The sequence below is a fragment of the Platalea leucorodia genome (genome assembly GCF_965183815.1).
Source record: "Platalea leucorodia genome assembly, contig: HAP1_HAP1_SCAFFOLD_24, whole genome shotgun sequence".
Lineage (NCBI taxonomy): Eukaryota > Metazoa > Chordata > Aves > Pelecaniformes > Threskiornithidae > Platalea > Platalea leucorodia.
The window spans coordinates 1,809,352-1,820,829 of record NW_028121458.1 but is presented as its reverse complement, the minus strand read 5'-3'; the positions used below and the strand labels follow the sequence as shown (position 1 = coordinate 1,820,829).

The following is an 11,478-nucleotide window of genomic DNA, read 5'->3' as shown; positions in this document are numbered from 1 at the left end:
ATACCTTCCACTCGATCAGGCTGCTCAATGTCCCATCCAAGCTGGCCTTGAATGCTTCCAGGGAGGGGGCATCCACAGCTTCTCTGGGCAACCTCTCCCAGTGTCTCACCACCCTCACCGTAAAAAACTTCTCCCTAATACCTAATTTACATCTTCCCTCGTTCAGTTTAAAACCATTCCCCCTCGTCCTATCACTACACTCCCTGATAAAGAGTCCCTCCCCATCTTTCCTGCAGGCCCCCTTTAAGTACTCTTCTCTACATTAGCCAGCTTCAGAGAGCAGACAAGGAGCAGTTTACAGCAGGGCAGGAGCCGAAAGCCCGGCAAGGAAAGGTAAGGACGGAGGTGGGGTAGTTCAGACTTGACAGCACTGAATGATGCAGGTAGGAACTGTCTCCTAGGACCGAAAGAGAAACACTCAGGAGGATGAGAAGAAAAAGAGCAAAGCCAGGAGAAGGAAACGTATTCAGAACCCATTTGAATACTGGTTATTACCTGACATAGAACAGTAGATAGGCTTGCTGCCTGAGAACTGTGTTGATGTCAGAGCCATCCACAGACGCATCGTTCATCTTGTACCACAGTCCATCGCTGGCCTGCAAAGAAAGGCATCGATAGCTGGAGATGAACTGCCTGGTTTCTCAGGGATAACCCAGGCAGAAAACTACAGAACCAAGAGGACGCCAAAAGAAATCCAGCGCAGACAGGAAGGAGACCTTCTCCCCCAGAACCTTGGCTGCCAGTAACCCTGCTGTGAAAGTTTGCCTTCCCCAGCACACATTGTTCCCCTGCTAGGAAGGAAGTTGCTCTTGACCTTGGTGTAGCAGAAATAGTGTCCTGCATGACAGGTAACACCGCGATGTACCAGGACAGCATATAAGGCGTAGAGGAGCGGTTCTCCTGCTGTCTGGGATGTGTATGGCCGAAGATCCAAGTACTCGGGATACTCCACCACCTACGGAGAGACCAAGAGGGCTCAGAAATGATCCTGAGATAGTACATGGAATAGCCTTCAACATGTAATGGTTTGGGTGGCAGGAAACTGTTCCTGGCCAAAGCAGCTCTGTCGGAGCAGAGTCCATGCTTGTCTTCCCACGGGCACTCTCGTCTCCCCCGAAGGGAATACGAAAAACCCAACATGAACGGCTTGTGAAAGAGCATACTGCTCTGGGAAATCTCCCGCTCCAGGAAGAGAAAGTTGCACTCCAATTGCGTACGCACCTTGCTGATCTTCCTGCCGGTGAAAGGTTCAACACACGTTTTCAGACACACGGTGAGAACGTTGGGCACGTGATGGATTGTAAACCTCCTGGAGGCGGCAACCATCTTGTCACACCTTGAAACCAAGCACAGGGCCAGATGCTGAAGGGCAGCCTTTTTCCCCGCCAGAAGGCAAGACAAGCTTTCCTGTCTCACACATCCTGACGCTGTTTTAAGGCCATTCAGGACCATAAGTACCAGATTAAACAACAGCTGCGTCCCATTATTGTGCATTAAACCTCCATGAAAAGATGACTTCTGCACGATGACATGCAGCACCTTCATGAAGGATCTAGCATTAATATGTCGTTAGTAATCATCTTACTTGCTGCATTTAAAGCAGTTTTCACCATCCAGCTGCTCGGGTTTGACAAAGTCCTCCAGAGCTGCGGTGACAGATGAGGCTGCCTGGAGGAGGGAGAAAGGGGAGCACTGAGCTCGGGGAAACGCCCTTGCCCAAACACTTAGCTAAGAGCTGCCAAGAAGGCCCAGGTAGCTGAGGCCGAGGAGACCCACTGTGAACCCACAAGCAGTGTCCAGAAGGAGGCAGAAAGAGGGTATTATGGTGACCATTTCCCTCATTTCCCAGGAATGCCCAGGGCTATCAAGAGTGACCTCTCTGTGGCACCACTCAGTTCAGCTACCGATGGGGTGCAGGCTCATCGTAATGAAAACAACACAACCCATCCGCCTGGGAGCCAGACGGGTGTTGAGGGAGGGCAAAGGGAAGAAGGATGGGAGTCCCTCAAGGGTGCAGGGAGGATAATGCCTGCTTGTCCAGCTTAAAGCCAGCACCTAGAGGGAGACCACTGCCATGGCCTCCCCAGAAGGACACAGTCCATTCCACTTCCCACCCACCACCAAGCTCTCTTCTCTTGGGGTTGCAGTATTTGTTTTTACACCAGCTACAGTGGCCTTGGGATGTCTTGAATCACAGTAATAAACCCTCTTACTTTTATATCCAAAGGAATATCCGGGAAGGCCTCATAAGAATCGGAAACAGCTTTGCAGCTCAAGCACGTGACTGGAAGGCAAATCAAAATGCTCAGCGACAGGGGAAGTCGACTGACTGTGCTGGTTTACGGCCTCCATACCTGCTACGCCAGTCACACAATGAGCTGTTTATCACAGGCAGAGAGAAGGACACAGACAGTTCCAAGGAGAGCAATAGTCATGGAAAAGTACCTCTGGATCTCAGCATGCCCCCAAATATTTGGTGGATGACGGTAGTTGCTTGAGAAGAGACATCCAAGCTGGAAAGAAACGGTAACTGGAGCTCAGAAGTAGGGCAGAGAGTTATCTCCTCCAAGAGTTTTGCTTTGTCTGAAAACCCTGGCTGTAGGGTTTCCTTGATGGGAGTACACCAAGGAGTCCAAAGGCCTCAGGAGCATTGAAAAGGGAATTTGCTTGTGCTTACTCGCTGCTTCCACTCAGACAAGCTCTCTGCATGGCATCGACAGTGCAGCGTAAGAACTCGTGGGCGTCTCCCTGCCTGCCATGCTGGAAATGTTCTCCTATTCCTAAGAAAGAAGAAGTTAGTAGTTGTCCCCCGAGGACAAGAAGGGAAGGAAACCTGTAAAAGCACCTGGAATGACTCACGTGGGAGGACATTGACTACAGTCCAAGGCTGGATGGCACTGGCTGAGCAATGCAGGACCTTGTTAACATGCGATTCCATTACGCACATCATGCAGAAGCCTTGCTGGCGACCTGAAGAGGAAGGGAGGGAGGGAAGCTTCTCAGGTTAGCAAGATATCCAGAGTGGTGGGAAACCTAATGGAGACCTTGAAGTTACAAGGACAGCCCCCACTCCTCTTCTCCCAAGGTGCCAATGGCCCACCGAGCCTGGGACATTGTCGTGCACAGAAAACTTTCTTCAGAGGGATGCTGAACTGACAAAAGGTTTCTGTGCAAGAAGCAAAGAGAGTTTAACTTGCAGGCATAGGGACCGAGAGCGGGGCCTCGAAAGAGGTGCCTTTCTGAAGATGAACACAGCGAGACAGGACAAGGGGCTTCTAGGCTTGAGTGTTCAAAGCACACCAACTCGGGGGATTGACAGAGGAGGGCTGCTTTTGTCCTCAATCACATTCCAGGTGCTGGGAATCCTTGGGAAGAGCCCACCAGATTTGCAAGGAGCTGTTCATAAAAGTACTGACACGAGCGGCTGTGCTCACGCGAGAGCAGGTAGTTGGCGAGAGGGGGTGTGTACGTCAGGCACTGCAGGACGGAGTTGAGGTAGCACGTATTGCCCAGGTTGTGGAGGCCTGCTCCAGCTCTCTGTCTTTGCTGCCAGGCCATGCAAAGCTTCTCCGGGGGAAAGAGGATCCTCTGTGGCAGAGCCATTCCCTCGGCAATGGCTGCAGGGAGACGACATTGGAAAAGAGATGAGACGATGTGGTTGCACAAAAGCATCTTTTAAAAGTCAAGTTCTGTACAGGAGCCCCCAGGACACGCAGCTCTACCCTCCGACACAGAACCACTGGGGGAAGCCTAACACTGCCATTGACAATGAGTGGTCAAGAAACAGTTTTGGAAAAGAGTCTGTTGCCCTGCTTACTTTGCCAAAACACCATGAAACCCACACCCTGATTTCTGTGCCTCGGGCTACCTTCCTTTCCCTCTAGACTCCTGAACTGGATTATCAGGTCAAGTCTTCCCTTTTCCTGATTGTAACTGGATGAAAACAAGCAAGTCCCTAGCCCAGAAGGTAACCCTACTGATGTCAGATCTTTCTACGAGCAACATCCTCTTCCAAAGTCTTGTCCATCGTGGCAGAGGAGGGACAAAACGTGTTTTCCCGTGTCTAATTGAAAACACCTGGGTGAGCCTGGCTGATTGCAAACAAATAATTGTAGTTCAACAAAACGATTGAAAAAAATTCCAAAATTCCAAATTCCAAATGAAACCCACAGATCAACGTCTGCCATCAGGAGTGTTTCAGTGGTACTTGTAAGCGCTGCAGAGCTGCAGGCTGACGGCCCTGCTGTCCCTGTCACAGGACTCCAATTGACAGCAATTACCAAGGCCCTTTTGACAGACTGCATTGCGTGTCACCTTCCCTGAAGGGGACCTGCTGCTTACCTGTGGCCAGCGTTAGCAGCAGAGCCCTCTGGTCTCCAGCCCACACTTTCCCACCTTGTACGCAGGAGTGACCGGCTTTCGGCCGCTACTTTAATGGCTGCCTTTGCCGTCCTCCTTTTCTGTCTCCCTTCCTACCCCATCAGTCAGGGTGGGCTTCTTGTCATTCCAGGCTGAGCCCAACGCCTCAGACTACACTGCCACCCCCCTACTTACCTATCCTAGGCTATGGTAAAGAAATATAAGAATTAACAAACAGGAGCTCTACCCATAGCCCATATCTGGCCAGCCTAGAAAGGTGTAATAGCTCAGCCTAGAGCTCGGAAGGCACAGACCAGCCTATACTTTTCTCCTATAGCTACCTACCCTATGATGTGTCCTGAAAGTCAAATCATAATTACCTTTGAACGAGGACGGAAGCTGAGGAGAAGTGGGCAGGAAACGATAAATGGTTGGGAAAAGTGGGTACGCAAGTAGCAATGGAAGGAGCTGAGTTATCCCAAAGGGCAGCTCAGCCCAACTGGCTTTCGCTGGCCTGCTCTTCAGGATTCCAAGCCCTGGCCAGGTGAGGTCACAAGCGCTGGGTGGGTGCCGCATCACCTCCCCTTTGTGACATGGGCCCACATGGGGATGTGTCCCCTCGAGACCACATGGCTGCCATGGCCCGGACACCTCCTGCAGCCATCAGCCCCTGGGCTTCCCCATGCCCTGCTGGTGAAGGGCTGCTCATCTGCCGTCAGAGCTCCCACCTCCTCCCTGAGCTGCACCAGCCGGATGAAGAAAATCCTGCCCAGGGCTGTAAGCGTGCCTGTTCCCAGCTTTGGCTGGCACATTTGGGTTGCTGAGGGTTTCTTTTCCACTCTTCCCAGGTACAGGACTGTGTCCGTGAGATTTGTGGAGCAAAGCACCTGGTCTCTTACAGGTTCATTTCCAATGAATTTTATCTGCCCCCAAGATACAGCCACAGGCTGGCTCTGAACTAGTGCTCCTTGTCCCTCCATTTCGTTCCCTGGTGAAAGGCGGCCACCCCTATGAAAGGCGGCACCACCTTGCGGTTCCCAACGGGAACCACTGCCCCGGAACCGGCATCCCCGCCCCTGCCTGGTACCAACACCCCTGGTATCTTTGCCCCGTCCTGCTGCTGACAGCCCCACCACCAGCATCCCCACCGCAGGCTGGAACCGGTGTCCCCAGGAACAGCATCCCCACCCCACGCTGCTACCATCGCCCCCAGTACCTGCAGCTCCCACCCATCTACGAGCAACCCCCACAAGTACCTCCCGGGGACCCCCACAGAGGGACACCCCAGGGGCTCTCTTAGCAAAATCTCATGCCCTAACTATTGCAGCAATTAGTCTTGAGAGTATGAAATTGGACCAAGTTCCTGAAGACAGACAGAAGATAAACATCTAGTTGACATTGTATACTGCACAGTCATGGTTCAGTCAGCATGACCAAAGGGCCCCAGCTCACTGCAAGGAGGAGAAGGACAGCCCCCACCCTGAAGAAGAAAGGGTGCCCCTGGACGACCCTGCTCACGCCAGCATCCCAGCCCCTCCGACACCTCTGTGAAACCCTCCCCTTATCTGCCATCAGAGACCAGGATCTGCAGCCAGACCCACTCCAGGGACGTCAAGATCAAGAAAGAAGCAGATGGATGATGACGCCACAGAATTAGAGTTGCTTTGCAGAACAGCAGCCTGTGTGTGTGTTAAGCAGGGACTGGTTAAATTGCATTGGACCTGAACGCTTGAAAGGCATAAGAAGCGTGTGTAAAACTGCATTTGTGGTGCCCCAGTTTGAATGGGACATCTCACGCGCACAAATGCAAGAATTCCTCTTGTAATGCTAGACTCTGCGTCCCAGCTTCTCTCCTCGGTCAGCATAGCCCACTTGCCAAATTTTCAGGACAGCTCCCCATCATGGCCACACAGTACCGGTACCGGCACCGGTTCCACCACAGTTGGGAACAGCAGTTGCCCCCCAGGGCACAGAGGGGAGGACAAAAACAACCCAGAAGTGCCCCCACCCCCCACCCCCCAATCCCAGCCACCAGGGCAGGATGGCGCAGCACAGGCATGTTGGCATCACAGGGCCACTGGGGCTGGCCCCATCCCTTCCCCTTGGACAGGAAATTCACCTCCCCCAAAACATCATGTTTAGGATGGGAGACCATTGGGATAGCAAACCATCATTGGGATGGGAAATCATCACTGGGACGGGGAACCATTGTGGGGCTGGGAAACCCACACTGAGGGCAGGAAATCATCAGCAGGATGGAAAATCATGGAGGTGGGAAGTTGTTGTGGTATGAAAAATCAAAGCATTGCAAGGCTGGCTGAAGCAGGTGCTGGCGGAATGATCGCCATGGGGACGGACCCCTCAGAATGCTGTTTGCCCCAAACCAACCCCACACTGCCCAACTGCCATGGCAGGTACAGCAGCAGGCTCGCGCTCCTCCTGTTGCTCCTGCCCTCTGGGTAACCCCCCCAACAGCCTCTGCCCACCAGCATCTCAGGATGGGGGTCTGGGTGTCTGTGCAGAGGCTGAGGGACCTGGGCTTCTTTCGCCTGGTGAAGTGGAGGCTCAGGGCACTCTAGTAGTAGCGTGCAACTGCTTGAAGGGTGGCCTCAGAGGGGATGGAGCTTTTCCTGGTAGTGGGAAGAGAAGGAAGCCTCCACAAAGTGCAGCTTGGGAGGTTCAGACTGGATGTGAGGGAGAAGAAATGTCCCTGAAAGGGTAGCCTTGTGGTGCAAGAGGTGACCCAGAGGGAGTCTGGATCAGCCCATGGCTTTGTGTTTCAAGGGAAAGCCAGCAAGGGTGCAGAGACCTCAGTGAAGATATAGAAATGCCGGGGTGAGAGCTAGGCGGGAAGGCAAGATGGATGTCAAGAGCCTGAAGGGAAAGAGGTGCAGGCATGGGACAGCGTAGGACAGCCTGCAGCAGATGTGGCCAAGGGCTCTAGCAAGGCTGAAAGGCCCAAGAGGACCGAGGTCTTTGTCCTCTTGGCTCTGGCAGCTGCCTCCGGCACCGAGGCCTACCAGGCAAAAGTTGTTTTGAGGCTCTGGCCTTTGTTTCTTCCTCAGCCCTGCCTGGGGAGGCCGGGAGGTGTTGTACAGTTTTCCTACACTTGGCATTGCTCACCCTCACACCCCACTGCCCCCAGGAAGAGCCCTGAGCCATGCGGGAGGGACAGGATCTGCCTTCCCGGGGCCTGCGGATAAGGGCTTGGCCTTTCTGCTTCACAAAAGAAACCAAAGGCTTTGCTCAGCATTACAGCTGCCTGCACAGAGCCTTTGCCTGCCTGCAATCATGGCCTCCAATTACCTGCTCTAAGGAGTCCCTGGGGAGGCTTTGTCAGTAATGGTCCTCATGGGACTCATTAATGCTTCAGGGTACTTTGGGTTTAGCTTCTGACTTGGACTTCTGGAGCAGTTTGTTCAATCTCCTCTCCGTATCTGAGGTTCAAGGCCTCAGCCCCAAATACACCATGGGGCTCATTAAAATACGGAAAGCCCTAACGAGCCCTGTCTCTTCCTGTAATTTTCTTCAGGTCTTCACGACTTGTACAGCTAATTAGAGAGGTTTCATAGTGGAGTTAAGGAGAAAGATTTCAAAGTGCATCTAATAAAAATGATTTTTTGTTTTAAAGGATATTTTGTATTAATTCTGAGGTTAAAGAAGAGGTGATAGAAGCATTCTCCAGGTGTTAATGATCCAGAGTGTCCGCTCAGGAGGTCTGGACAGGTAGGAAAAGCAGTCCCTTGAGGTCTGCCACTATATGGACAACTTTGGGAGGCTCCTCACCTCCCAAACCTCCCCATTTCTGACATTGGCCCCCTGGGACTTGCATCACTGTTCCTTGCATCAGACTTCTGCCCTGGAGTCTGCAGCTGGATGTCACAGCTCCATTGCACCATCTCCCACCTGCTCTCCTTCGAGACCTGGCTGCACACAGGCACAGAAGAATTTTTCCTATTTGCAATTGAAGAAAAGAAAAGCAGGATAAAGTTCCACAAACAATAAAACACACTCTGTAACCATATGCTCAGTCCAAGCTGCCTCTAAGGAGGTTGCCTTTCTACAAGGGATAACCTTATGAGAAATGCTTAGAGATAGATAGGTGCAAACAGATAGAGAGGAAAACAACTAAAGTGTTGGTTAAAGAGGCAATTAGACTACTGAAAGACAGGCAAGCTTTGAACTCCCTGGGGCTTAAAGCAGCTGCATAGGTGAGAGGTATCTGAAGGAACAAAGACTAAGGGGAGGAGAAAACTGGAGAAAAATGGCAAGGGCCTTTGCCTAGGCAGTCTGCATCCACAAAGACGATTTTAGAAATGGCCACTCTATCAGGACAGGTGAAAGTGTATGAAAGACTAGTGAAACTAAATACACTGTATAGCAGGCAGAATAGTGGTAATGGAGTTACAGGGGAAGACTGGCATTTCTTTGAGTATCCCTTTTGAAAGGTCATGGGACTGGTGAAGGTCTTATGCGAGTGAGGACAAGCAAGTGTTGCACCCATCTTGGAAGGCAGCCAAAAGTGCAAGGCAGGGAAGCGCAGGCTGTACAAGCTCCCTTTGGTGAGGAGGGAGCCACTGAATGCCTCCTCATGGCTGACATTTCTGGACAGCTAAAAGAGAAGAACATGTCCAAAAGCAGTCAGCATGGACTCCCCACGGGTAAATCATGCCTCGCCAGCCTGATTGCCTTCGTGGTGAAGTAACTGTGCTGGTGCATGAGGGGAGAAGAGTGGCTGTCGTTTACCTCCGCTTCAGCAGGGCTCTTGGCGTGGTCTCCCTCAATAGCCTTCTACTCAAGTTAGGCCATTACAGCCTGGATGGACAGACAAACAGAGGGGCAAAACGCCAGTTGGATGCTGTGTGTGTGTGCCAGCGAGTGCATTCATGTTCCCGAGATGTGCTCTGTGCCTTGTGAAAGGTGAAAAATGCCGCCTTCTTCTCGAGGGCAATGTCACTGATGCTTGCAGAACCCCTTCTGACTGCACAGGGGAGATGCTCTGCAGGCCACCTCCTTTGACAGCATGCAATGAAAGGGACAGGCCAGAAAGCCAAGGAAGCGTGATGGAGCATTCGCAATGAAGCTGTCCACAGTGGGTGAGACCTAAGCCTTCAGCAACTGCCCTTTCATGATGGCAATGCTGTTATGGACGTCAGCTCTGTCACAGAAGCACCCACTGCTTGTCCCCTCCTGCTGGCACAAACTGCCACACACCAGGGCTATATCAAGCTGCCAGTGCTCTCAGGCCTTACACCAACAGAAGGGCTCAGAAGGAGCGAGTGGAAGAGGAAAGTGAGCAGCTCGGAAAGACCAAGTGCTGGTGCTGCCTGGCAGTGCTGCTGTGCCAGGGCTCTCTTCCCCTCCACCTCTGCACACCGGCACTGCCTCTGCAGCTCCAGAGAAGGTCTCAGTAAAGGACCTGGGACAAACAAGTCACTGCAGGGCTGTTTATTTTGTTTTAAAACACAGAGAGCACAGCTCGTCATTACACAGTCTCTGGGTCACACAGGACAGGTAGATACTGACTTAGGAATGGTATGAGTAATGGCATTGCTTTGTGGACAACATTATTGCAGCTAAGAAAAGCTAAAAACTAAACCAATCAAACTACCAAAGTCAGGCTGGTACTATAGTGCTTTCTATTGTAAGTGATATACAGAAGAAGATGGGCAGTTTATTGCTGCTTAAAACCATCCAGTCATCAGCTTCCACACTGCATCCTTGAGCTCCTGGTTCCTCATGCTGTAGATGAGGGGGTTCACTGCTGGAGGCACCACCGAGTACAGCACTGCCACCACCAGATCCAGGTATGGAGAGGAGAAGGAGTGGGGCTTCAGGTAGGCAAACACTGCCGTGCTGATAAACAGGGAGACGACGGCCAGGTGAGGGAGGCACGTGGAAAAGGCTTTGTGCCATCCCTGCTCAGAGGGGATCCTCAGCACGGCCCTGAAGATCTGCACATAGCACACCACAATGAAAACAAAGCAACCAAAGACTAAACAGGCACTAACCACAAGGAGCCCAATTTCCCTGAGGTAGGCATCTGAGCAGGAGAGCTTGAGGATCTGGGGGATTTCACAGAAGAACTGGTCCAGGACATTGCCTTGGCAGAGGGGTAGGGAAAATGTATTGGCCGTGTGCAGCACAGCATAGAGAAACGCAGTGCCCCAGGCAGCTGCTGCCATGTGGACACAAGCTCTGCTGCCCAGGAGGGTCCCGTAGTGCAGGGGTTTGCAGATGGCCACATAGCGGTCATAGGCCATGGTGGTTAGAAGATAAAACTCTGCCGAAATGAAAAATACAAACACAAAGGCTTGAGCAGCACATCCCGAGTAGGAGATGTCCCTGGTGTCCCACAGGGAATTGGCCATGGCTTTGGGGAGAGTGGTGGAGGTGGACACCAAGTTGAGAAGGGAGAGGTTGAGGAGGAAGAAGTACATGGGGGTGTGGAGGTGGTGGTCACAGGCTACGGCAGTGATGATGAGGCCGTTGCCCAGGAGGGCAGCCAGGTAGATGGCCAGGAAGAGCCAGAAGTGCAAGAGCTGCAGCTCCCGCGTGTCTGCCAATGCCAGGAGGAGGAACTGGGTGATGGAGCTTCCAGTGGACATTTTTCCCTTTGGTCCCAGGGACCTGTCCAAAAAGGAAAGCACAATGACAAGTCAGGGGAGACTTCTCAGAGGTAAAGCCCACGCCATTTCTCATCGCAATCCCCCTCCCTGAGCTGAATGAGGCATGTTTCAGGAAATTTTTCAACGCTACCAACTGAATGACATGGTGCCTCACAGCTTGGGCACCTAGTTCCCATGAAGACACCTCCAGGGCAGGACCCTGAGAGCTGGTGTCAGAACAGAAGCTGACCTGCAGCCCCACCTCAACCCCACAGAGGAAGAGCACAACAGAAATGTGGGGAAACAGGGAAGAAAACTGCAATGCTCCAAAAAAATGAAGCAAGAAGAGAAAGGCAGATGGGCATGCTGTGGAGCCTTCTCCTTACCCAGCTTTGCTCTCCACCTCACTGACAGTGACACTGTAGGGCATTTGTCTGTGTTGTTCTGTGTTAATTGTAGGACACATGCACTTCTCCCAGACTGGAGGTCCAGCTGCCAAGGATGTGACTCA

The 11,478-nt window shown here is 52.2% G+C and overlaps 1 protein-coding gene across 1 annotated transcript; it reads right to left on the bottom strand.

Moving 5' to 3' along the window:
* Positions 1-10,043: 10,043 nt before the first annotated feature.
* Positions 10,044-10,967, bottom strand: LOC309603249 (olfactory receptor 14A16-like; the record flags this gene model as incomplete). Its single annotated transcript, XM_082338137.1, has 1 exon — positions 10,044-10,967. The coding sequence occupies one exon, from the start codon at positions 10,965-10,967 to the stop codon at positions 10,044-10,046; it is 924 nt and encodes a 307-aa protein (XP_082194263.1).
* Positions 10,968-11,478: the final 511 nt, after the last annotated feature.